General features: G+C 37.8%; 5 protein-coding genes across 7 annotated transcripts; all 5 read right to left on the reverse strand.

The window, feature by feature from the left end:
* On the reverse strand, window positions 1–6,187 carry LOC9304291 (ABC transporter G family member 43). Of its 2 annotated transcripts, XM_002870207.2 has the most exons (23): window positions 5,835–6,187; window positions 5,624–5,747; window positions 5,476–5,549; window positions 5,306–5,390; window positions 5,070–5,229; window positions 4,911–4,987; window positions 4,755–4,808; window positions 4,580–4,670; window positions 4,194–4,495; window positions 3,842–4,123; window positions 3,443–3,756; window positions 3,183–3,343; window positions 3,005–3,108; window positions 2,767–2,920; window positions 2,530–2,684; window positions 2,125–2,433; window positions 1,758–2,048; window positions 1,598–1,681; window positions 1,376–1,509; window positions 1,072–1,299; window positions 781–952; window positions 439–693; window positions 1–308 (listed from the first exon to the last, which is right to left on the reverse strand). In XM_002870207.2, the coding sequence occupies exons 1-23, from the start codon at window positions 6,128–6,130 to the stop codon at window positions 42–44; spliced, it is 4,173 nt and encodes a 1,390-aa protein (XP_002870253.1). In that variant the 5' UTR covers window positions 6,131–6,187; the 3' UTR covers window positions 1–41. The 2 variants fall into 2 exon arrangements, with proteins under 2 accessions (XP_002870253.1, XP_020872750.1); XM_021017091.1 differs by lacking the exons at window positions 5,624–5,747; window positions 5,835–6,187 and having other exon boundaries at window positions 5,306–5,404.
* An 878-nt stretch (window positions 6,188–7,065) lies between these two features.
* On the reverse strand, window positions 7,066–11,232 carry LOC9306325 (ABC transporter G family member 30). The gene is given in 15 exon segments (XM_021019349.1): window positions 7,066–7,401; window positions 7,560–7,814; window positions 7,944–8,115; window positions 8,439–8,666; window positions 8,755–8,888; window positions 8,939–9,022; window positions 9,110–9,400; window positions 9,484–9,605; window positions 9,608–9,791; window positions 9,883–10,058; window positions 10,148–10,301; window positions 10,375–10,478; window positions 10,571–10,731; window positions 10,819–11,132; window positions 11,204–11,232. Coding segments are annotated over 14 exon segments (2,622 nt in total). The 5' UTR covers window positions 11,109–11,132; window positions 11,204–11,232; the 3' UTR covers window positions 7,066–7,134.
* A 945-nt stretch (window positions 11,233–12,177) lies between these two features.
* LOC110226229 (ATP-dependent DNA helicase Q-like 5) lies at window positions 12,178–13,610 on the reverse strand. Its single transcript, XM_021017026.1, has 7 exons — window positions 13,536–13,610; window positions 13,392–13,445; window positions 13,136–13,248; window positions 12,912–13,029; window positions 12,687–12,740; window positions 12,359–12,412; window positions 12,178–12,189 (listed from the first exon to the last, which is right to left on the reverse strand). The coding sequence occupies exons 1-7, from the start codon at window positions 13,608–13,610 to the stop codon at window positions 12,178–12,180; spliced, it is 480 nt and encodes a 159-aa protein (XP_020872685.1).
* Window positions 13,611–13,635: 25 nt separating this feature from the next.
* On the reverse strand, window positions 13,636–15,371 carry LOC110226230 (ABC transporter G family member 30-like). Its single transcript, XM_021017027.1, has 6 exons — window positions 15,279–15,371; window positions 15,095–15,185; window positions 14,719–15,020; window positions 14,379–14,644; window positions 13,802–13,832; window positions 13,636–13,677 (listed from the first exon to the last, which is right to left on the reverse strand). Exons 3-6 carry the CDS (start codon window positions 14,983–14,985, stop codon window positions 13,636–13,638), a joined length of 606 nt encoding a protein of 201 aa, XP_020872686.1. The 5' UTR covers window positions 14,986–15,020; window positions 15,095–15,185; window positions 15,279–15,371.
* Window positions 15,372–17,288: 1,917 nt separating this feature from the next.
* On the reverse strand, window positions 17,289–24,748 carry LOC9306326 (ABC transporter G family member 41). Of its 2 annotated transcripts, none has more exons than XM_021019348.1 (25): window positions 24,395–24,748; window positions 23,844–24,289; window positions 23,603–23,726; window positions 23,431–23,504; window positions 23,206–23,290; window positions 22,961–23,120; window positions 22,798–22,874; window positions 22,659–22,712; window positions 22,478–22,568; window positions 22,103–22,404; window positions 21,747–21,911; window positions 21,363–21,676; window positions 21,113–21,273; window positions 20,848–20,951; window positions 20,620–20,773; window positions 20,432–20,533; window positions 20,280–20,353; window positions 19,882–20,190; window positions 19,509–19,799; window positions 19,344–19,427; window positions 19,121–19,254; window positions 18,802–19,029; window positions 18,301–18,472; window positions 17,899–18,153; window positions 17,289–17,663 (listed from the first exon to the last, which is right to left on the reverse strand). In XM_021019348.1, exons 2-25 carry the CDS (start codon window positions 24,239–24,241, stop codon window positions 17,397–17,399), a joined length of 4,179 nt encoding a protein of 1,392 aa, XP_020875007.1. In that variant the 5' UTR covers window positions 24,242–24,289; window positions 24,395–24,748; the 3' UTR covers window positions 17,289–17,396. The 2 variants fall into 2 exon arrangements, with proteins under 2 accessions (XP_020875007.1, XP_002870255.2); XM_002870209.2 differs by having other exon boundaries at window positions 21,747–22,028.
* Between the last annotated feature and the right edge of the window lie 758 nt (window positions 24,749–25,506).

Here is a 25,506-nt window from a genome sequence, read left to right on the forward strand (position 1 = left end):
TTCTAAATACCAAAACATTTATATATGAGGAAAATGCGATTTTACTTCTTTTGGAAATTGAGTTTACCAATGAAAAATGCGAATAGAGATGCCAAGAGAACGGGGAAGGCAATAAGAACAACAGCTACAAGAGCCAAAGAATCATATCTGTAACCAAAATAATCTTCTAAGAAATCTGAAACTTTCTTCTTCTCTCCAAACGCTAAAATCTCTTTCTCCATATCTCCATACTGCGACGTGAGCAATCCGTTCAAAACCCATGATGTTGGGCTCAAGTAATACATCCAAATCCACCATCTCGGAATGTTCTGCATCAACAACAACAAAAAATCCCAAAATCTCATATCTTTATGATTTTTCTAACTCTTTTTTTCTTCTTTCACACAACAAGAATTGAACTTTTTAAACTTGGTGAATAGAGGTAAGAAGAGAACTTACAGGTTTTGGCATGACATAACCAGCAAAGAGATTGACTATTGAGTAAAACGAAGAGCGGAGAGTAAAAGCAACGTGAACGTTTGGGGTCACGACGACTAAAAGCATGCCGAAATAGTTGAAGATGAGCAAGGAGCAGAAAATTGAGTAGAAGCTCCAAAACACTTTGAAGATCGACCAGTGATAACCAACCATAGGATATACAATTATCACGTATACAATAGATTGGAACAATGAGTATGGAATTTCAACCAACACCTGCAACATCCAGCCTCAAAAGTCAATACCAAACTCTGAGTTTTTTATTTTCCTTCCTTTATGGTTTGATTGAGAAAATGTTTTAACCTGAGCAAGGGAATACGCCCATGAGTTGTACATACGGGAAAATCTTTCGCGGTAGAAGACATTTCGTTCGGTTGCAACGCAAAATAACACTGTTGAGCAATTGTTTATTCCAGAGAATAGAACCACCGTGAACATTGAGCCAAACACGTTGAATATATCTTGCTGATTGTTTCTGCAAAGAACAGAGGTAAACAAAGTTTAAATAGCGGATATTCAGAACACAAAGTTTTTGAGACTAAGGAAATCACACGGTTCAAAGCCGATTCAAGAAAGATGGGGGAAGACACGAACATTTCCTTAGCTTTTTGCCAGAAAAGAATACCACACAGCAGAGAAGTAAAACACATGAAAATGATGCGAGTGAGGTTGTAGGAAGGGTTTCTCCAATAAGAGAGATGTTGTTTCCAGAGGCATGCTTTGAATTGTTCCCAACCCGTTTGAGCATAACGCGAAGACAAGATTAATCTTTTTGATCCCAAAGATGTACATCTTGTTTCCTCAATTACAATGTTGTTCTCCCTAAAAACAAATAACAAAATCAGTTTCAGGCAAACAACATCCAAAGTTATTAAGTAATACTTGTTTATAGACTTACTTAAACAAATTCGATTCCTTGTATATTTGTGCTAAATCAACACCAAGTTTGTCTTCTGATGATTTAGAAGTAATGTCAAGTATCCAAGTGGCTGGATTAGAGTTTTCTTTCAGTTTTGGAACTCCAGGAATGCTCTACAGTTGAAAATTGTTCTTATAATTTGTAAATAGAGAAGAAACCATACTTTATATGCAACAGTTTCAGTATTATATAGAAACTGACCATAAAGTATTCAATAACTTTGTTTGAATGTTGTCCAAGAGGTCCATAATAGATAATCTTTCCTCCATTTTTCATCAGAATCAGCTGCAATTGAAGGGTCAGATTAATGTACTTTAAACAAGAGACTTTAAAATGAGATGAATGTTTTACGAGTTTTTACCTCATCAAATGTCTCGAAGATATCTATGCTTGGCTGGTGAATTGTGCAAACAACAGTTCTGCCAGTCTCGGCGATGTTCTTCACAGCTCTCATTACAATTGCAGCAGCTCTTGCATCTAATCCTGTGGTTGGTTCATCCATAAATATGATTGATGGATTGGAAACAAGCTCCACAGCTATTGTTAGTCTTTTGCGTTGTTCTGTTGTTAAACCGCTAATTCCAGGAATTCCTACTATGGAATGTTTAATCTCCTTGAGCTCTATCGTCTCAAGAACTTCATTAACTATTGCCTGGAAGCGAAGATCAAGAAAATACTCAGACAAGGAAGGAAGAAAACTTTTTTTTTTTTTCCAAATAATGACTTACACTCTTAGTTTCTGAACTGATGTTAGAAGGAAGTCGAAGCCAAGCAGAGTATTCCAGGGACTCTTGGACAGTTAAATTGGGAGAATGGATATCAAACTGTTCGCAATATCCTGAAACCCGCGAAAATGTGTCTTGAACCTTAAGGTAACCGCCTACTTCAATCTGTCCTTTAATGTCACCGCGGGTTTTCCTTCCTGAAAGAACATCAAGCAGAGTCGTTTTACCAGCCCCACTCACACCCATTAGAGCGGTGAGAACACCGGGCTTGAATGCGCCTGTAACATCAGAGAGAAGCTGCAGCTTCTTTCCCTTTTAACACAGAAATTATAGCCACACATTATAACTCTATATTAAAAGGACTCAAGAAAACTTGCACTGATCTTGCATACTCTTTAGTCTTTTTACCTGAGGAGTCTCAATAAAATATTGTATGTCTTGAAATGTGAAAGTTAGAGGTTCGAAAGGTAATGCATTTTTGAATTGGGAAGCAATTTCAGAATCTTTTTCTGAGCTTTGAGTGTTCTTTTCATGAGAAACAATCACACGAGACCTCTGTGAAGCTGAAGTTGCAAAAAAAACATCAATCCTCATTGCATATACTAACATGATTAAGTCATATTCTTATATCTCTTGTGAACTTACTCTTTAGAAAGGTCAAGGCCAGTGCAAAAACAGTATTGAAGAAGAGTGAGAAGCCAATCAAAGCGCCAAATGCATTCCAGTAAGATTGATTTCCAAAGTTCAACCCGCGAGCATCTAGAACTTGTTCCCCCAAAGTTCTGTTTTCAGATGTTATCTAATAGTAATAAAAAGGTGATAAGGATCAATAACAAACTAACAACTTATCTAAAATGTGAAAGGTTTATGAAGAATTCATTACCTTCCTCCACCGTGGAGCGTAAAATTCATTTGCGGTTAGACCAATCTCAGCATATGACAATGGAGAAAGCCAGAATCCCCACTCAAGCCAAGAAGGCATTGAGGCTGAAAAATAACAGGGCACCATTACAATGACACCTCCGAATTACTACAGTTTAAGTTTCAAGTTAAAAACTTACGTTTTCGAACAATAAAACCACCGAATACTGAGAGAAGCACTATAGAGATGCTTCCAATGGTTGTGGCAAGAACAAAATCCCGAAAGACAGCAGCTATAGCACGGAACATTGATATACATGAAAGGTGTAAAGCAAAGAAGATCAAGAGCTGGCGAATGAACCTGAAGTAAAGAAAAAATATTTTTGTTTAGCAGAAAGAAAAATATTAAATTTGGTTTCTTTTTGCACTGGCTATTGAAAAATATGTTCCAAATTAGTACCTGCCCATCTCAGGACTGTAACCAATGACATAATATGTCAACAATGTCCATAGGAATGATTCAAGAAATGAAATTGGTATCTTTAAAATAGCTGAAGGTATTGCATATGCCCAAGCAGGATAAAAGTATAACTCCTTTTGCTTGCAGAACACGGCAATTCTCGCGATTGTCAATGTGAGTTCTGGAAGTCCATCAGCAAGAAGTTTAAAGAGAGAAAAGAACAAAGAACCCATAAGATAATTAGCATGAAGAGAATCTCTTGTAGACCCAGTCTGTAGATAAACAGTCATTGCAATGAATCCAATGAAAATTAACTGCAGAAAAAAGGTAGATGGCGTTAGAGAGCATTGGTAAAAAATAAGTAAAGCTTTTTTTTTTGTCAAAGTATTTACATCTTACAAGTCCAGATTTGAATACGTAAACGAAAGAGTTACGTTTCATCAGAAGAAATTCTCTCCTTGAACAAGCTTTAAGCATATCCCAGTTACTAAGTGAGTATTTTCTAAAGCACAGTCCATCCTTTTGAGTCTGAGACTTGTCATATGTCTTGGAGAGTTTGTCTTGTAGTTGTAGCCCAAGATCAGACTTTTTAAATTTCTCAATGAATGAGTCAATAGAGACATAACAATATGGTTTGTCTCTGTGACACCAATACTGTTCTTGATCTTTCCTTGAGATAACCTGTAATTTAAGAGTGTGATGATCATTAAAGTTTCAAGAACAGAGAGTATCATCAGTATCATATTCATACCTCTTGAAGGAATTCAGCAACAGATTTCCTATTTGGACATTTAAATCCACAATCCTCAAAGAAACTACATATAAAATCCCGTGGACCGTGATAGATTATCTTTCCTTCTCCCATAAGAATCACATCGCCGAAAAGCTCAAACGTTTCTGGTGCAGGCTGAAGAAGTGAAACCAGTATGGTTCCTTCAGATAGACGTGCAAACTGTTGGAGACATGATAGAATTTGCAATGTAGTTGAACTATCCAAACCATTCGATATTTCATCCATGAACAAAGTTTTGACCGGACCTACAATCATCTCACCTGCAAAAGATAACAGATTAGTATATACCAAATATCAAAAATTGTTTGCAAGAAGCTAAAGCCCTGTGTGAAATTTACAAGTACCTGTAGTTAATCTTCTCTTTTGGCCACCAGATATTCCCGGTCTTGAAGCATCTCCAACACGTGTATCTGCACAGATATTGAGTCCTAGGATCTGAAACACAGATGCATTAATCAACTTCTCATAAGAGTAGAAGCTAAAGATGAAGAAAAAAAGAACACACTGATTGTATCATACTTTTAGGATATAGTCGGTTTGCAGATTAGTTTTTGAACCCTCAATTGAAGCTGCCTGTAATGATAAAAATTTAAATTCCGTAAACGATTCTTTTTCTTGCAAAGCAAGTTCCAAGTCATAGATATTTTTCATATGAAATATCCATAGTTATTTAACCTTCATGTATGCATCTATATCAGGATCTGGAACAATTCCTTTCAGTTTCTCCCTTCTACTAATCTCTTTCATCATTTCTGTTGAACAAATGACCAATAGTTTTCAGTGTCAATAAAGTTCAATGCAAAAGGAAACATAAGAATTTAGTATTGTCCTTACCTAAACGGCTTCCCGTGCCTTGAAAACATCCCGAAAAATCGAGTGTCTCTCTCACACTTAGCTCTGGAATATGCAGATCATTTTGACTTATATAGCTCGATGTTTTCTCAGGAACAAACTCCGAAAACAAGTGACCGTTGTAACTAACTTCTCCTCTAGTCTGTAAAATGGAAGCAACCCATATGACGATTTCTGAAAACAGAGACGTTTTAAGGACTGAAAAAAACAAGCCAAACCTTTAAAGAAGGGTCAAGTCTTCCAGATAGTGCGAGTAGTAGAGTGGTTTTACCACAACCAGGAGGACCAAGCAACAAAGTCATTCTACAAGAAAACCACTAAATCTTCTGAAATTAAACCGATCATTCTTGAATAAATAAATATGAAATTTTCTGCTTCAAAAATCTACCTTTTAGGCCTTATGATACCACTGACACCTTTCAAGATGCTAATCTTCTTTTCTTGCTTTGAACGCATGAGTCTCTGTCAAAATCAACCATTATTTTAAATCTCAGAAGGAATTTAAAATAGAAAGACAAGTCAAAGCAAACACTTACAGATAGTTTGCTTGCAATAGCATTCCAAAGAGTTGGGATAGGCTTTCCATAAACAACCTCACACTCTGCTTCGACAAAAAGATCACTGAACCTCACTTCAATCGTTGGTAAATCAATCCCAACGCTATATATAAATAAACATGGAATTACATTTCTAATGTACAAGGAACATATAAATACAAAGGTTAACAGCGAAAAAGGCGTGACTTACTCATCAATCCTCTTCCTAATCTTTTGCAATAAGACGCGATTATCATTCTCAACATGTCTGATGAGCTCATCAATAAACAGGCGTCTATCAAGATCCTCAAGTTTAGAAACATCCATGACTCGTCTCTCGCTTCTCTTCCCTTTTTCATCTCTTTTGCAGAACAGAGCAGTAGTGATTCTTTCAAACGTTGGTGATCTCTCAATAGCAACCCATTGAGACCGAAGCTCATCATCATCGTCATTTTCAATAGTGTTCCTAGAAGCAAACTCAACTCCATCTGTTTGAGACATTGCCATTATTAGAAACCAAAGTCCAAAAAGGATTATACTTTACAAAGAAGAAGAGAGAAGAGAATGTTATACAAAGTAAGAGAAGTAATGTTGCTAGCTTGCAAAGTAATTTATCACAATCACGTTGGTTTCACGAGGTGGACAGAGAAGTCAACGGTCTTAATATCTATCAAGCATGGACCAAAGTGAATACAGACAAAAAAAAAAAGTTAAATGGGTAAGAGATTCCCATTGGAGATGCTCTAAGCATAAAAATATATAGAATTTGAAGAAACTTTAAAACAAAATCCGCCGCCTCTGAAGAATTTTCCTGATATGTAAAAGATTTGACTTTTGTGGCTGCAATCAAATTTCCAAAAATGATTCTTACTTTATTGATTCGTACTTGTAATGAAAATAGTTTTGTCCATAATCGGGTAATGGAACCGACATGTTAGTCAGATTTTACCAAACTACACGTGGACCATTTCTAATGTTATCTTCTGAATCATGAAAGGAAAAAAAAAACAGATAATTATACAAGTTAGAGTAGTAGTAGTAGAGGCTTGCTAACAAAGTGATCAAAACCAAGTTGGCTTCAAAAGGGTGGATAGAGAGAAGTCAAAGGTCTTATTGTCAAGTCCCCACAAGCATGGAGCAACTGTTTTAATCAATAAAGAAATGGGTAAGCATTTGAAAATGAATAAAAAAAGACGTTGCTTTCACGTAAGCATTTCGTTGAACACTTTGACTTCAAAACCAAGAAACAACAGAACAAACAAACCCAAAAGCCGCCTTATGAAGAAGTAAAAAAAAGATAGTTGGATATTACGACACTCTACCCTTATAACAATGTTACCATTTGTGAAGAAGAGTCCAAAACTATTTTGTAATTTCTCAAGCCACTTGGTGGTTCTGTTGTAGTCAAAGAGCCATTTTCTTCTAGAGTCCAAAATCCATGGTGACGAAGAAAAGCCGATGGACTCTTAATTGAAGTAAGCATAGAGTGAACTGCTATCATTACATAAAAACTATTTCTTTTGGAAATTCAGTTTAGTCATGAAGAAGGCAAATAGAGTTGCCACGATAATGGGATAAGCGATGAGAACAAACGCTACTATAACCAATGAGTCATGTTTGTAACCAAAGTAATCTTCCAAGAAAGCTGAAACTCTCTTCTTCTCTCCAAATACTGTTATCTCTTTGTCGACATCTCCATATTGCGAACTCAATAATCCTTCCAACACCCATGATGTCGGGCTCAGGTAGTACATCCATATCCACCATTTTGGGATTTTCTGCGGACAACGATACATTTTGAGTTAAATAGATCTGACATAGTTCCAATAGCTTATTGGTTACTGATGCAAATAAGTCTATAAGACTATAGCTTCCATGACATACTTTGGATCTTGGCTGTGTGTAATAACGGCGTGAGAGATAAGGGGAGCCTTACCTGCTTTGGAATGACAAAGCCAGCAAACAGATTTAACATGGAGAAAAAAGACGAGCGTAGAGTCACTGCCATGTGAACGTTTGGCGTCAAAGCAACCATAAGCATCCCGCAGTAGTTGAAGATGAGCAACGAGCAGAAGATGCTGTACAAGCTCCAAAACATCTTGTAAACTGACATATGGTAGCCGATCATAGGATATACGATTATTGTACATAGAACGGACTGGAGTAGTGAGTATGGAACCTCAACTAGGACCTGTAGAACATTAAATATCTGGATTATGTAGAGAGATCCCAGAAAATTATTAGCATCTCTAAGCGATTTGCTATAAGATCTACTTCTTAAAAGTTGACAACACCCATTTTTAACGGAAACATTGTTAACCTGAGAAAATGAATACGCCCATGAGGAGTACATCCGTGCAAACCTTTCACGGTAGAAAACATTGCGTTCCGCTGCAACGAAGTTTATCACTGCCCCACAGTTGTTCATTCCCGGGAAGATTACTAGAGTGTACATGGAACCAAATATGCTGATAAGATCTTGCTGATTATTTCTGCGAAGGTAAACTCAGATTAAATTAACATAGTTCTCTTTACCTGTGAAAATTTGGTGGTATGTAATCCTTATTCATTGCATCAGTGAGAGTTGGTAACAAAATGTTTTTGGGTGTCATATATTATGCTATGACTTTTAGCCATCATAAACGAACTAAATATTTTATAAAAAAGACCTGATGCATTCGAAAAAAGAGAAACTATGTTTACAGAATCTTAGTCAGATCAATTTAGTTCATGCTTTACCACTAAAAAAGAAAAGCTGTAATTCCACAATATAGTAGCATACAATCATGTTTCGAAATGGGGAGCGGAGACTTACATGTCCTTAGCTTTTTGCTAGAAGAGAAGGCCACATAACATAGAGTCGAGCAATATGAAGACTATGCGAGTGATATTGTGTGACGGGTTTCTCCAATACGAGTAATGTTGTTTCCAAAGGCAAGCCTTTAGTTGCCCCCAAATTGTTTGTGAAAATCGTGAAGGAAAGCTCAAAGCTTGTGATCCCAGAGACACATAACTCAGTTGCTCAACCACCATTTTGTTCTGCCTGCAAGAAAAGACCCAACAACCAACAATGAGAACAATAATTTTACGCACACATGCAAAATTACGAGCATTGTTGCATAAACACTCACTTATACAGAGTTGAATCCTTGTACAATTGTGCAAAATCAATTCCAAGTTTATCCTGTGCAGATTTACAAGTAATCTCTAACATCCAAGTGGCTGGATTACAATTCTTTTGGATCTTGGGAACTCCAGGGATACTCTTTCAATGTATTGTACTCTTAAATTTATTTTGTGAAATCAAAAACTGACCTCGAAGTACTCGATAACCTTACTTGAATGTTGTCCAGGAGGACCATAGTAGACAAACTGTCCCCCATTTTTCATCAGGATCAGCTGCAATTGAGGGAATAAGAAGCTGTTGGGGGGGGGGGGATCAAAGTTTAGACTATGTCGTTAAATCAATGATTTCAGCCGTCTTACCTCATCAAATGTCTCAAAGATATCTATGCTCGGCTGGTGGATCGTGCAAACAACCGTTCTCCCAGTCTCAGCAACATTTTTCACAGCTCTCATAACAATGGCTGCGGCTCTTGCGTCCAGCCCTGTGGTAGGTTCATCCATAAATATGATGGAAGGGTTAGAAACAAGCTCCACGGCTATAGTCAGCCTTCTGCGTTGTTCAGTAGATAAACCACTTATTCCAGGAAGTCCCACCATGGAATCTTTGATATTCTCAAGCTCAACTGTCTCGAGGACTTCTTTGACGAGTTCCTGAAGCCAGATCCTAGATATAGTCAGATAAAATTGCTTCCAATGTCTTGTAGTAGATTCTTTTTTAGAGTATGACTACTTACGTTCTTTGTCTTTGAATCAATGTTATAGGGGAGTCGAAGCCATGCAGAATATTTCAAAGACTCTTCCACAGTTATATTAAGAGAATGAATATCAAACTGTTCACAGTAACCTGATACTCGTCAAATGTTTCTTGAACCTTAGGATACCCGCCTACTTTGATCTCTCCTTTGATGATACCCCGGGTTTTCCTTCCAGAAAGAACATCAAGAAGAGTCGTTTTCCCTGCTCCACTGACACCCATTAGAGATGTGAGAACACCGGGCTTCAACGCGCCTGTAACATCAGAGAGAAGTTGCCACGTCTTTCCCTAAGAGAAAAGTGAGTCACATGTAAACTTGCGTTCTGTTTGAGGGTTTAAGTATCTCAAAACATTCATACTGATCTTAAACAATGCTTACCTGAGGAGTCTCAATATAATACTGCACGTTTTGAAATGTGACAGTGAGGGGCTTAAAAGGCAAGATAACTTTTCCTGTTTTAGCTCGGGAAGTGATTTCAGGGCAGGGTTTAAAATCTTCTTCTATGCGCTGAGAGTACTTCCCATGCGAGACCATAGCACGGGATCTTTTCGGATCTTAACTTGCAAAGATAATCTTATCAATATTTTAGTTGGAAAATACTTCATAAAGTCATGATTTCTATTGTCATTTGTGATGAACTTACTATTCTGATACGTTAGGGCCAACACATAGAGTGCATTGAAGAACAAGACAAACCCGACTAAAGCACCAAAAGCTGTCCAGTAAGAGTGCCTACCGAAATTCAACCCACGGATATCTAACATTTGTTCCCCGGCCGTAGTGTTGCCAGAGATTAACTGTTGCAAAATATAAAGCGGATCAGCAGACTAGAATTACTAAGCTTGTGTGAAAGTCTTCTGAAGAATTTACCTTGCTCCACCGTGGGGAGAAAAATTCATTTGCGCTTAGACCAATCTCAGCATATGACAAGGGAGAAAGCCAGAATCCCCATCCCAGCCAAGCAGGCATTGATGCTGAAAGATGAGCATTTTCAGATATAATATTGCATATGGTAAATAAAATTTCAGAAGTATAACTTGATATAAGAAAGTTTCTGGAAACTTACATTTTGGAATAATGAAGCCGCCGAATAATGAGAGAACCAATATGGAAATAGCTCCAGTGATTGTGGAAGCAACAATTGTGTGAAATATTGCCGCTATAGCGCGAAACATTAATACACATGAAAGGTTGAATGTAGATAAGATAAGGAAGTGCAGGAAGAACCTAAGGAAAGTAACACTTACCATTAGAAGTAGTTTACTCACAGAATTTGGATTAATCATTGAAAGTATTTCCAAAAATGTTGTTTACCTTTTGACCTCGGGGCTGTAACCAATGACATAATATGTCAGTAATGTCCAGATGAATGAATCGAGAACCGAAAGAGGTATCTTTAAGATAATTGAAGGAATTGCATATGCCCAAGCAGGATAGAAGTATAAATCTTTATGTTTGCAGAACACTCCCAATCTAGAGATAGTCAAAGTGAGTTCTGGAAGCCCATCAGCAAGAAGTCTAAAGAGAGCAGTGAATAGAGAACCCATAAGATAATTCCCATGTGGAGAATCCGTCGTAGCACCAGCTTGTAGAAAAACGGTCATTGTGACTAACGCATTAAAAACTAACTGCATTACGAAAAATAGTTAGCATGCAGTGGTAAATGAAAAGGAATCCTTGGCAGAGTAGAGGACCGTACCAGTCCAGATTTGAACAAGTAAATGAAAGAATTCCCACTACAAGAATATTGGCTTTTCGTAGCGGCCAGAAAACGCTATTGATAGATACCATAGCGTTTTACCAAACGCTATATCATCGCACGCTATAATAGCTCCGCTACTTTTTATAGCGGTTTTATGTCCTGCTATTATTGTATTATATTTAATAGCGTTTCTGAACAATTATGAATTACTTTTTCATTGCGTTTTATTTGCGCTGTTAATATATGTAATGACAGCGTTTTATAAATGTTATTGTTTTGAGTAATAATAGCGTTTTATTTACGCTTTCAAAGTTTTAATGTAATGACAGCGTTTTATAAATGTTATTGTTTTAAATAATAATAGCGTTAAAAATAAATGATTTTTCGTTATTATTGGTACATATGAAATTGCTGTCTTTGATAACCTGTTTTAAAAATATGAATACTCCATAAAAATCCAAACATAACATAACATAAATCCAAACATTATGTTTCCACACACAACAACAACTAGAGTTTCCAAACACTAAGGTTCTCTACTACCACAACTAGAGTTTCCAAACATCATCACATAAAAAGAAGTTTATCACTAGGCCAAGCCACAAGACTACCTAATGCATCATCAATGGTCTGAATTTCTGAACTTGGTTTCCACACTTTCGCATTTCCTACTAGTGGCACGTCAACTGATACCTTGCTAGCATTGGGTCCCAATGGTTTAAGATGCACTGTGTCTGTTGGATTAGATGACCAAACTCTGCCTTCAGCAACCTTCTGTCCCGGTTTAGAGCAATCTATCAAGTAGCACTTCTTCTTCTGACCAGATTGAGTACTGCTGGTGTTGTTGCTGTTAGTACTTTACAAAAATCAATCACAATTGTACACAATATCCATCAGATTAAGCAAATAAACATTGGAACATGAAACATTTCTAATATGAAACGAGTACCAAATCAGAGACCAAACATGGATTAAAGATAGCACTAGTACAATATCAAAACATTAGTCAAAAACTCCAAACCAGCTACTATGTATTTGTCTTAAGGACAGAGGAATCTAAGCAAACAGAGCTTAAGAACCCAAATTAAACTGGTATTTGCAAGACAATGAAGATATATGTTCAAGCATTCTAAGGGATTGTGTTAGACTTACAGCTCCAACATCTCCCTTATCAAGTCCCATGCCGAATGCCACAGTTGCAACAACCTTCAATAACATACGAAAATATTTGATTACTGTCATCTGCTTAACTTTCAGTGGTAGTTTGCATGTGTAAATTGGACACAGAGCGTATGGAAAACAGTGAACTTATTTTCTCACCACTCTAATCTTGTTGGAACAAAATGACTCCTGTATACGAACACGGTCTTTCGCAGGAAGACCACTGTGATAACCTTGGATAATTCGATCGAGCTAAGCTTGATTAGAGTGTAATTAGCCATAGATACAGGTATATTGGAGATTTCAAAATGGAAACAACCTTTGAATTGATGTTGTTATCGCATAAATACTTGCTTATCATGTCAGTCTCATACTGCGCAAACACAAACAAAGTTGCTTAAGTTAGTATCATGAAAGATACAGTAAGAAATCAAAGTTTAAAAGTATTTTGTAAGTGTGAAATATTTTGTAGATAATTAAGTTGAATAAGATTGGTTGACTTTTGAATAAGATTGGTTGACGGTATCTCTAGTGCAGACATGACAGCCTCAAGAGTCATAGTAGTGGCTGTTGCAGTCATCGCGAGAATGCATTCTGCCTTGAGTTCAGAAAACCGCATTGATGCCTTGAGTCTCATGTATGAAGGGCGGAAGTTATGAGACCTGTTTAGAATAGCTCTTAATAAACGAAGAAAAATAGATCAAAGAAAAGCAGTAACATACTACAGTCAACAGAGAAACGTAATCTATGAGTTGCCAAGAAGCTCACCATTCTGATATGCAGTGTGCCTCATCCACGACTACAAGTGACACAGATAAAGACAAGCGAAACATTGACAGAAATTCTAGATTCAGAAGTCTCTCGGGAGATACAAAGAGAACCTGAAATCAAACAACAAACCCATGACACAAATGAATGTATTTCCAAATAAAATACATTCATAAGTTTATCCCGTGGCTCCTTAAACAATACCAAGCAGTCTTATCAAAAGTAAGCCATCCAGAACTTCCCTGTAGAAACACACCTTTATTATGCCTTCTTTAAGTTTCCGCAATGTCTCTGTTGCTTCCTCTGGTCTCTAATGAAAAACGATCCCAAAGCAGACTCCATCAGAAACTTCTAAAGACTATAAATTGACCTCAATATAAAGAACATTTGTGGCACACACCTGGCTACTGCTCAAGAGACCACCCTTAATAATTGAAGGCAAATGCTTCAACTGATCGATCATGAGCGAAACCATTGTTACTTTATTTGTATGAAAACTGTTACATTTCTGAAAACGGATTCAAGCTAAGCTTCAGAGCTCTCTGCAAATAGAAAGAAACAGTAAGAACCAAATTGAAAACCCCAATTATCCCCAAATCGAACATTATCCCCAAATCGAAAACCCAATTTGAAACCCAAATTGAAAACCCTAACAATCTAACATACCTTTGACCGTGACAAATAACCTGAAATCTTCCTGCAGACAAAGGTAATAATCGACTGGAATCAATTACTACTTTTAAGAACCCTAAAACGAGATGAAATTTCATGAAAGTATTAGCTATACCGTTTGTAATCGAGTGAGAGATTCAACACCAATCGAATAGAATCCGTAAAACTAAGAACGAGTATGATAGTGAGTGACAGAATCAAACGAAATCTTGAGTGAAAGAGAGATTTTGTGGTAAGAGAGAATCAGTCGAAGTGTTGGAAGAGAGCATTTGTGTTTTGAGACTTTTTCGTCTAAGAGAGCTTTGATACTTAGAAAAAATCGAGAGAGGGGGGAAAATATTTTTATTTCCCGGTTCAAGGCCAATTATTTTTAGGTTTTCCCGGTTCACTTTTAATAGCGTTTCCTGATAATTCTTCTATTAAAAACCCAAATTATTAGGCGCGTGTTTATTTTTCTTTCTGCTAAACTTATTAATAGCGTTTTTAAAACTACAAACGCTATCTTAAACTCGTCCTTATACTTATAATAGCATATGTGAACAAAACGCTATAGTATTGTGCTATTAAAAGCCAATATTCTTGTAGTGTCCGTTTCATCAAAAGAAGTTCTCTTCTCGAACAAGCTTTAAGCATCTCCCATTTACACAATGAGTATTTTCTAAAACATAGACCATCCTTGCGAGTCTGGGATTTATCAAACGGCTTTGACAGTTCTTCCTTTAGCAGCAACCCAAGATTTGATTCTTTAAACTTATTAATGAATGAATCAACAGATATATAACTGTAGGGCTTGCCTTTGTGGCACCAATATTGTTCTTGATCTTTTCTAGACATAACCTGTAACAGAGTCATGTGAAGGATAAGGTTCTCCATCAAATAGATAGGGAAAATGATCAAATTTACAGCCATACCTCTTGGAGGAAGTCAGCAACGCCTTTCCTCTCTGGACACTTAAATCCACAGTCTTCAAAGAATCTGCAGATATCAGCTCGTGGAGCATGGTAAATTATCTTTCCTTCCCCCATAAGAATCACATCGTCGAAAAGCTCAAACGTTTCTGGCGCAGGCTGAAGAAGTGAAATCAGTATGGTGGCTTCAGCTATATGTGCCATCTGTTGGAGACATGACACTATCTGGAACGTAGTTGAGCTGTCTAAACCATTCGATATTTCATCCATGAACAAGGTAGTAGCTGGACCCACAACGAGTTCCCCTACAGTCGACATATATATATTTAAAAAAGTCTAACCAGACGACTGTGACTTGGCTGTAAGAAAGCGAAAGTACCTGTTGTCAACCTCCTCTTTTGGCCACCAGATATTCCAGGTCTCGTGGCATCTCCAACTCGTGTATCTGCACAGATATCGAGTCCTAGGATCTGGAAATGGATTCATGAAATTATATCAAATGCAGCTTACGGATAAGTGGTCAGAAGAGGAAAACAGAATCCTGAAAGAAAACTAGTCCAAACCTTTAGGATATAGTCAGTTTGCAAATTGTTTTTCAAACCTTCAACAGATATTGCCTGCAATAGCAAAGGTAAAGGAAAAATTGAGATTGCTAACGTTTTAACCGAAGAAGTTCAATCTATCATTACCTACCTTCATGTAAGAGGCGCCGAACATATACCAATGTTCAAAGCGAAACCACCCCGCCAATTCCCACTGCTATCTCGCAAGACTCCTCCTGCCGTCGCTCTACCCGGATTACCATGAGAAGCTCCATCTGTATTTAATTTAACCTAGTCACTCTCTGGCGGTTTCCAAGCTATCATCCTTGCTTCTCTCATTTGACCATGTCCGGACCCCGCAGCTGAACCAAAGGCGCTGGATACTTCCTTGGCCATCTCTTTAACAAACTTCACCCTGTCCCTGCATTTCCCATTAGTATTGAACACATTGCCACACCGCCATTTCCATCCCCACCACACTCCCATAGCAAAAGTTGTGGACCAAGGGCTCCCGACAAAGTCTTCCTCCTCTCCCAAGTTCTCATATACCCATTCCAGAATTGACTTCGTAAAGAAAGCCTGTCTCTTCCTTGGTGGTGCTAAGCGCAGCCAGATTCCGGCCATTGCCGGACAGTCGCGGAGAATGTGAATTATGGTCTCCTCACCAGCCTTACAAACCTGGCATGAACCCGACTCACAAAGATGCCGCCTATGCCGCTCAACATTCGTCATAATTGCTTGATTAACCACCAGCCAGAAGAAAACCCGAACCCTCTCCGGAACTTTGACACGCCACACCCGCCGGAAAAGCTTCCCCATCCACTGTCTCGGCGAATCATCTTGTGTAAGGAAAGCATAAGCTGACTTTACAGTGAACTGACCATTCGAAGTCCCCCCCCCACGAAACCCGGTCAACCGCACCAGTCACATTATCCACCACCAAAGCTGCCAATTGTAGCTTTATCTGCGGAGATACCAAGTTCCCAATGCGTGTAAAATCCCAACCACACCCATTCTGCCAAACATCCCGAACTCGTATGTCCCGCTCTTCCAACAAAACCACTTGCGAAGCCAGCTCCATTAATGGTTTATCTAAGAGCCACTTATCAGTCCAAAACCGGATTGTCTTTCCGTCTCCAAGCACCCAACTTATTCCCGGTAATACCACCTCACGTAAACCCATTCCCACACTCCTCCATGTCGACGACCAATTACCCTTCTTCACCAACCACCGGGGATCATTCAAGAAGGCATTCCCAACTGTTTTTACTAACCGGTTTCCTACAAACAGTAACAATTATAGTTCTTTCATAAAAAAAAAAAATACAGGATTATTACTTTATTAGTAATCTGCATGGGAATAGTAGTAGATTCTGTAAGAGAGTGATTTAGCACCATCCGGTTAACTCAGACTTGAATTAAGAATAAACCGAATGTTTGGGTAAAAAGTTCGGCCTTATAAAAAAATCCAATTAATGGAAAATGGAAGGAATACCTTGAATATACTCTAAATATTGCGGAAAAGAAAAGACATGAAGATTTTGACTCGAAAGATAAGAAATAATAGCAATTTCGAAGACCTAAAGAAAGAAGTATAAATAGAAACGAGCAGCCAACACATCCACAATTCGCACCTCAAAAACCTTAAATACACAACTTGCAAAGAAAACTCTAACTTGTTTTCAAAGCTAGTTAGATCTTTTTTTGTAATTTTTTGGACTTTACTTTCTTGATTAGTACTTCGGTTTACTCTGATTCTACTCGCATATATTCCACCAAGGATATATATATTTTTCTCTTTTGTTTAAAACCAGACACAGTAGAGGTTGCTTTCGCGAACCAATTCCGTTGGAATCATTACGTCGAACATTTTATACCATACCACATTTGAATACCAAGCCACCCTCTCAAGAATTTTCTTGATAAGATTCGACTTTTGCTGCTGAAATCACTTCTCAAAAAATGTTCTTGTTTGCTTCAATATTATTGTTTGCTCAAAATCGGCTTTTTCCGGTTAGATCCAATATGGGATTATCAGGGCCATTTTTGTGACTAATTTATAGAAAATTTAAAACGTTTCTGATTAATAACATATGAGAAAGAAAAGCCTAACTGAAGTAAAGCTGCAATTGTTACAAACTATTTCTTTTGAAAATTGAGTTTACTCATGAAGAAGGCAAAAAGAGAAGCAACGATAATAGGAAAACCGATGAGAACAAACGCTACAACAGCCAAGGAGTCATGTTTGTAACCGAAGTAGTCCTCCAAGAGAGCTGAAACTCTCTTCTTCTCTCCAAATACTATTATCTCTTTCTCCACATCTCCATACTGTGAACTCAGTAATCCTTCCAATGCCCACGATGTCGGGCTCAAGTAGTACATCCATATCCACCATTTTGGGATTTTCTGCGGAAAACGATAACATTTTTTCCGTGTTTAGGAGTCTGAAACTTCATTTCAATCCAAGGTACAAGAATTGGTTATATACAATGCAGCAACACTTTGACTCAGCTAGACTTGACATAGCTCTAATTAAGCCTATTGACTATTGATGCAATAGGTTTACAAGACCACAGGTTCCATGGCACATACTTCCGATTTTGGCTGTATGTAAAAACGGAGTGAGAGATAAGGGGATTACCTGTTTTGGCATGACAAAGCCAGCAAACAGATTCACCATGGAGAAAAAAGTTGAGCGTAAAGTTAATGCCATGTGAATGTTTGGCGTCAAAGCAACCATAAGCATCCCACAATAGTTGAAGATAAGTAACGAGCAGAAGATGCTGTACAAGCTCCAAAACATCTTGTAAACAGACATATGGTAGCCGATCATAGGATATACAATGATAGTACATAGTAGGGACTGGAGTAGTGAGTATGGAACCTCAACTAGGACCTGCAAAACATTACGTACCTGGATCATGTATAGAGCCAGTGGATGCAATCCTAAAAAAATATTGGCATTCATCCAATAGGAGTGGAAGCTATAAGATCTATTTCTTAAAAGTTGACAAAACCCAAGTTACAATGGAAAAATTTTAACCTGAGAAAATGAATACGCCCATGAGGAGTACATCCGCGCAAACCTTTCACGATAGAAAACATTGCGTTCAGTTGCAATGAAGTTCATCACTGTCGCACAGTTGTTTATTCCTGAGAAGATTACTAGAGTGTACATTGAGCCAAATATGCTGAAAAGATCTTGCTGATTATTTCTGCAAAGTAAAGGGAATCTCATTAATTAACATAGTTCTCTTGATCTCTGAAACTTTGGGGGTATTGATGGAGACTTATAACCATATAAATATCAAACTAAAGTTTTGTAGATTTAGTAAACAAAATGTTTTTGGAACCTGAACGTTTTGGTACGAGTTTCATATTAAGCTATGTGTTTCACCCATCATAAACAAACAAATTTTTTTATTAAAAAGACTCAAAGCACTTTAGTTCGAGCTTTACGCCTATACCCCCAAAAAAGGAAATGCAGTGATTCCACAATTTGGTTGCAAACAATCATACTTCGAAATGGGGAACAGAGACTTACATGTCCTTAGCTTTTTGCCAGAAGAGAAGGCCAGATAACAGAGAATTGAGCATTATGAAGACTATGCGAGTGAGATTATGCGAAGGGTTTCTCCAATACGAGCAATGTTGTTTCCAAAGGCAAGCCTTTAGTTGCTCCCAACCTGTTTGTGAAAAACGCGAAGGAAAGCTCAGAGCTTTTGATCCCAGAGACGCAGAACTCAGTTGCTCAACCACCATTTTGTTCTCCCTGAACAAAAAGACCGAACAACCAGGCACTAAGAACGATAGTTTAAACGCACACATACAAACATTATGAGGATTGCCGCATAAAGACTCACTTGTACAGAGTTGAATCTTTGTATGCTTGTGCAAAATCCATTCCAAGTCTGTCCTCTGCAGATTTACAAGTAATATCTAACATCCAAGTGGCTGGATTACAATTCTTTTGAACTTTTGGAACTCCAGGGACGCTCTGTTAATGTACAGTACTCTAAAAGTTATTTTTTTTCAATCAAGAACCCTGCCAAGATTGAACTAGTCTAGTATTGTAGAGAAACTGACCTCAAAGTATTCGATAACCTTACTTGAATGTTTTCCAAGAGGACCATAGTAGACAAGATGTCCCCCATCTTTCAACAGGATCAGCTGCAATTAAGGGAATAAGAAGCTTCTAAGGGGATCAAAGTTTAGATTATGTGGTTAAATTAATGATTTCAGCCATTTTACCTCATCAAATGTCTCAAAGATATCTATGCTCGGCTGGTGGATCGTGCAAACAACCGTTCTCCCAGTCTCAGCAACATTTTTCACAGCTCTCATAACAATGGCTGCGGCTCTTGCGTCCAGCCCTGTGGTAGGTTCATCCAGAAATATGATGGAAGGGTTAGCAACAAGCTCCACGGCTATAGTCAGCCTTTTGCGTTGTTCTGTAGATAAACCACTTATTCCAGGAAGTCCCACCATGGAATCTTTGATATTCTCAAGCTCAACTGTCTCGAGGACTTCTTTGACGAGTTCCTGAAGCCAGATCTTGGATATAGTTAGATAAATTGCTGCCAGTTTCTTGTAGTAAATTCTTTTTGAGAGTGTGATTACTTACGTTCTTTGTCTTTAAATCGATGTTATAGGGGAGTCGAAGCCATGCAGAATATTTCAAAGACTCTTCCACAGTTATATTAGGAGAATGAATATCAAACTGTTCACAGTAAGCTGATACTCGTGCAAATGTTTCTTGAACCTTAGGATACCCGCCTACTTTGATCTCTCCTTTGATGATACCGCGGGTTTTCCTTCCAGAAAGGACATCAAGAAGAGTCGTTTTCCCTGCTCCACTGACACCCATTAGAGACGTGAGAACTCCGGGCTTCAACGCGCCTGTAATATCAGAGAGAAGTTGCCGCGTCTTTCCCTAAAAGGAACGTGAGTCCCATGTAAACTTGTGCTCTGTTTGAGAATTTAGTATCTCAAACATTCATACTGATCTTAAACAATGCTTACCTGAGGAGTTTCAATATAATACTGCACGTTTTGAAATGTGACAGTGAGTGGCTTAAAGGGCAAGCTAACTTTTCCTGTAAAAAGATATATTGTCACAAGGAATGCAGTCACCAGACCTGCTCAAAAATAAAAAAGATGATGAAAAGAGATACCTGTTTTAGCTCTCGAAGTGATTTCAGGGCAGGGTTTAAAATCTTCTACTGAGCACTGAGAGTTCTTTCCATGCGAGATAATAGCACGGGATCTTTGTGGATCTTAACTTGTAGAGATAATCTTGTCAATAATTTAGTTGGATAGCACTTGATAAAGTTATTTCAATTGTCATTTATGGTGAACTTACTATTCCGATATGTCAGGGCCAACGTGTAGAGGACATTGAAGAACAAGACAAACCCGATTAAAGCACCAAAAGCTGTCCAGTAAGAGTGCCTACCAAAATTCAATCCACGGACATCTAACACTTGTTCCCCGGCTGTAGTGTTGCCAGAGATTAACTGTTGCAAATTTAAAGTGGATGAGCAAACTAGAGTTCCGAGACTCGTGTGAAAGTCATCAGAAGAATTATTACCTTTCTCCACCGCGGAGCGAAAAATTCATTTGCGGTTAGACCAATCTCAGCATATGACAAGGGAGAAAGCCAGAATCCCCAACCCAGCCAAGTAGGCATGGACGCTGTCATAGATAGTCCGTTAACTAATCCTATACTACATGCCTAATTATCCTCACAAGTGCATAACTGGTTACAATCAAAACTAAAATTTGCTAACATGGTAAATAATATTTCAGATTTGTAGAAGCATAACTTGATAAAAACATAGTTACAGCAAACTTACATTTTGGAATAATGAAGCCTCCGAATAATGCGAGAACCAATACCGAAATAGCTCCAGTGATTGAGCAAGCAACAAATGTACGACAGATTGACGCTATAGCGCGAAACATTGATATACATGAAAGGTGGAAAGTAAGTAAGATAATGAAATGCCGGAAGAACCTGAAGGAAAGTAACACTTACAGTTAAAAGTATTTAACTCAATTATGTTTGGATTTATCGTTGACAGGTATCTTTAAAAATTTGTTTACCTTCCGACTTCGGGACTATAACCAATGACATAATATGTCAGTGATGTCCAAATGAATGAATCGAGAACCGAAAGAGGTATCCTTAAGATAATTGAAGGAATTGCATATGCCCAAGCAGGATAGAAATATAAATCTTTCTGTTTGCAGAACACTCCCAATCTAGAGATAGTCAAAGTGAGTTCTGGAAGCCCATCGGCAAGAAGTCTAAAGAGAGCAGAGAACATAGAACCCATAAGATAATTCCCATGACGAGCATCCCTCGTAGCTCCAGCTTGTAGAAAAATGGTCATTGTGACTAACGCATTGAACACTAACTGCATAAAGAAAAAGTTTAGCATACGGTGGTACATGCTAAGGAAACCTTGCCAGAATAGAGGAACTTACTAGTCCAGATTTGAACAAGTAAATGGAAGAATTCCGTTTCATCAAAAGAAATTCTCTCCTCGAACAAGCTTTAAGCATCTCCCATTTACCCAGTGAGTATTTTCTAAAACATAGACCATCCATGTGAGTCTGGGATTTATCGAACGGCTTTGACAGTTCTTCTTTCTGCAGAAACCCAAGATTTGATTCTTTAAACTTCTTAATGAATGAATCAACAGATATATAACTATAGGGCTTGCTTATGTGGCACCAATATTGTTCTTGATCTTTTCTAGACATAACCTGTAACAGAGTCATGTGAAGGATAAGGTTCTCCATCAAATAGATAGGGAAAATGATAAAATAGATTCCCATACCTCCTGAAGGAAGTCAGCGACGCCTTTTCTCTCTGGACATTTAAATCCACAACCTTCAAAGAATCTGCCGATATCAGCTCGTGGAGCATGGTAAATTATCTTTCCTTCCCCCATAAGAATCACATCGTCAAAAAGCTCAAATGTTTCTGGTGCAGGCTGAAGAAGTGAAATCAGTATGGTGGCTTCAGCTATATGCGCCAACTGTTGGAGACACGACACTATCTGGAACGTAGTTGAGCTGTCCAAACCATTCGATATTTCATCCATGAACAGAGTAGTAGCTGGACCCACAACAATTTCACCTACAATAGTGGGCATAGATATTTAAAAGCTCTGATCAGAAAACTATGAGAAGCTGTAAGAAAGTGAAAGTACCTGTTGTCAACCTCCTCTTTTGGCCACCAGATATTCCAGGTCTTGTGGCATCTCCAGCTCGTGTATCTGCACAGATATCGAGTCCAAGGATCTGAAAGATAGATTCATAGAATTATATTAAATGCAGCATGCGGATAATTGGATTTAGAGGATTAAAAAAGCAACCCTGAAAGCAGAATACCTTTAGAATATAGTCAGTTTGCATATTGTTTTTCAAACCTTCAACAGATATTGCCTGTAATAGCAAAGGGAAAGGGAAATTTGAGATTGCTTACTTTTTAATAGTGTTTCAAGAAGAAAATAAATCTTTCGTTAAGTACCTTCATGTAAGCATCTATATCAGGATCTGGAACAATTTCTTTGAGTTTCTCCCTTCTACTGATCTCTTTCATAATTTCTGTGGAATAAACCATAACTTGTCATTGTGAACTAAGTTTGAAAATATCCTACATTTTGAATGAATATGACAAATCAGGTCCTCACCAATACGGCTTCCTATGCCTTGGCAACATGCAGAGAAGTCGAGCGTCTCTCTCACACTCAGCTCTGGAATATGCAGATCATTTTGACTTATATAACTCGACGTTTTTTCTGGAATAAACTCTGAAAGTAAGCAACCGTTATAACTTACTTCTCCTCCAACCTGTAAAGTGAAGACAACCCTTGTGATCTTAAATATATTATTCGATGTTAGTTCAGCAGGCCTATGTTTTATTTTTTGGTCAAACCTTTACAGAATGGGAAAGTCTTCCAGAAAGTGCCTGTAGCAGAGTGGTTTTACCACAACCAGGAGGACCAAGTAACAACGTCATTCTGCAAGAAAACCAATACATCTTTTGAACTCTGTAATGAAATCTACTTTATCAAAAAAACTACACAAAATCGCCAATCACCCTTCATTTCTTCTTCCATGCAACTTAAAGGGCTAAAGAATTGCCTCTTGAAAAAATTACCTTCCAGGCCTTACGATTCCACTCACGCCTTTCAAGATGCTTATCTTGGTTTCTTTCTTTGAACAAATGAACTCCTGTAACATGTAAAGCGGAAAAGCGTGAATAAATAACATGGAAAGCGGAAAAGCTTTCCATATTCAGATCGATGTAGCAAATACATTTGACTACTTACAGATAATATGCCCTTGATAGTATTCCAAAGAGTTGGGATAGGCTTTCCATGAATTACTTCGCATTCCGCTTCAACAGAGAGGTCATTGAACCTCACTTCCACCGTTGGTAACTCTATACCAACTCTACAGTTACATGTGTGACAACAGATTAAAAAGTCGCTAACATGCAAATGGAATATATAACCAGGAACAAAAACAGAGATTTATATAACATGGAATTAGAAACGTATAGTAACTTACTCGTCGATTCTCTTCCTTATATTTCTGAGTAAACGAAGGTTATCAACCTCGATTTGTTTGACGAGCTTCTCAATTAACAAGCGTCTCTCAGCACCCTCAAGTTTAGTAACATCAACGATATCTGACGCATCATCTCTTGTGTGTAACAAAGCAGTAGTAACCCTTTTAAAAGTTGGTAATCTCTCAACTGTTGCCCACTGCGACCGAATCTCAACTTGTAGGGACTTTGCCTTATCGTCATCCTCACCTGTTTGAGCCATTGTCAGAAAAATGCAGCCAAAGAAACTAATAACAACAAGAAGAAGCAAGCAAAACTTCACATGAATGAAGAAGCTGTTAAAGTCAGACTTTTTTAATATATAACTTATACATAAACTAATGTCACGCGAGCTGCACATGTGAATACGTGATTATATCCATAGAATCCGGTCTTGTACAGAGAAAAACTGTACACAATTAAGAGTGAATAAAGTAATAAAAAAACTGGTGATTCATTTAAAGTAAAGTAAATGAAATCAAAGACGAGATCTTTTAGACAATAGTCAACTCACTAAACAATGTCGGAAGTGTTTCCACAATGTGAGAACGGATTCATACTTCCACGCAGCATATTGGCCTTCTCTGAGGCATTTCAACGAACACTTTAAGTACGTTTTTATCTGTTTCAACGATACGACTGAATCTAAAATAATCTAAAGTAATAACTTTTGCGGATCGGATTGAATAAAAAACAATGCATGGGCAAAATCACATGGATCATTTCTTCAAGATCACGTCCTTGAGAAGATGAGATATCACAACATATTTGATGCATGTCAGAGATTAATGAGATTAGCTTACATTGCAATTTACAGAGGAAGAACAATTTTTTGGCAATCGAATCGTTTGCTTACGCGTTTTTACAGTGTTATTTATTCGCCCACGCTGACAATATGCGAATTGGTGACGCGACAATCAATTTCAAATAGTTCTGATTTTTATATTTTAAACACAGAGGCCAATCAGAGGAGTTTAATCGTATTGGAATGTTTTAACTGGGCCTAGGCCCATTTACAATTCTCGTAAGAGGAGGGCAAGCTTTTATTGACAAATTTGACTTAGCTTAATCAAGGCAATTTGTATAAGTTAAAAAAGTTGAAAAAGAGAAACCATCCATCTAAAATAGTTTTATTGCATATTACATTTTAGGAGGGTGTATTCAATTAAAAATTTGAAATGATTTGTGTTAAAAAAAACATATCATATGTTATCCAGTGTTATTGAAATAGTGATTTTGGAAAAGTACTTTAAAATCCACTTTTACTGAAAACATTTTGAACATTGAAAATTTTAATTACTAGAAGAAATCTTAGAGGATTTTCTTAATTAAAAATACAAAGTCTAAATCACATGGTTTTAAGTGGGAGTTGGGAAAGATTTGTTAGGGTCGGATTCCACCATTTGGCGCCGAGCCAGACTTAGAACACTTCGGGAGTCTTTCAGTGATCACCTCGGGGCATCGCATCATTCACCTCGGGATATCCATCTAATCGATTTAGTATACCCGAGCCCATCGCCTCGGGGATACTTTAACAAGACGTTTCAAGCACCCGAGCCCATCGCCTCGGGGATACTTTAACAAGACGTTTCAAGCACCCGAGCCCATCGCCTCGGGGATACCCTA

Source organism: Arabidopsis lyrata (assembly GCF_000004255.2).
Source record: "Arabidopsis lyrata subsp. lyrata unplaced genomic scaffold ARALYscaffold_7, whole genome shotgun sequence".
In the NCBI taxonomy this organism is placed as follows: Eukaryota; Viridiplantae; Streptophyta; class Magnoliopsida; order Brassicales; family Brassicaceae; genus Arabidopsis; species Arabidopsis lyrata.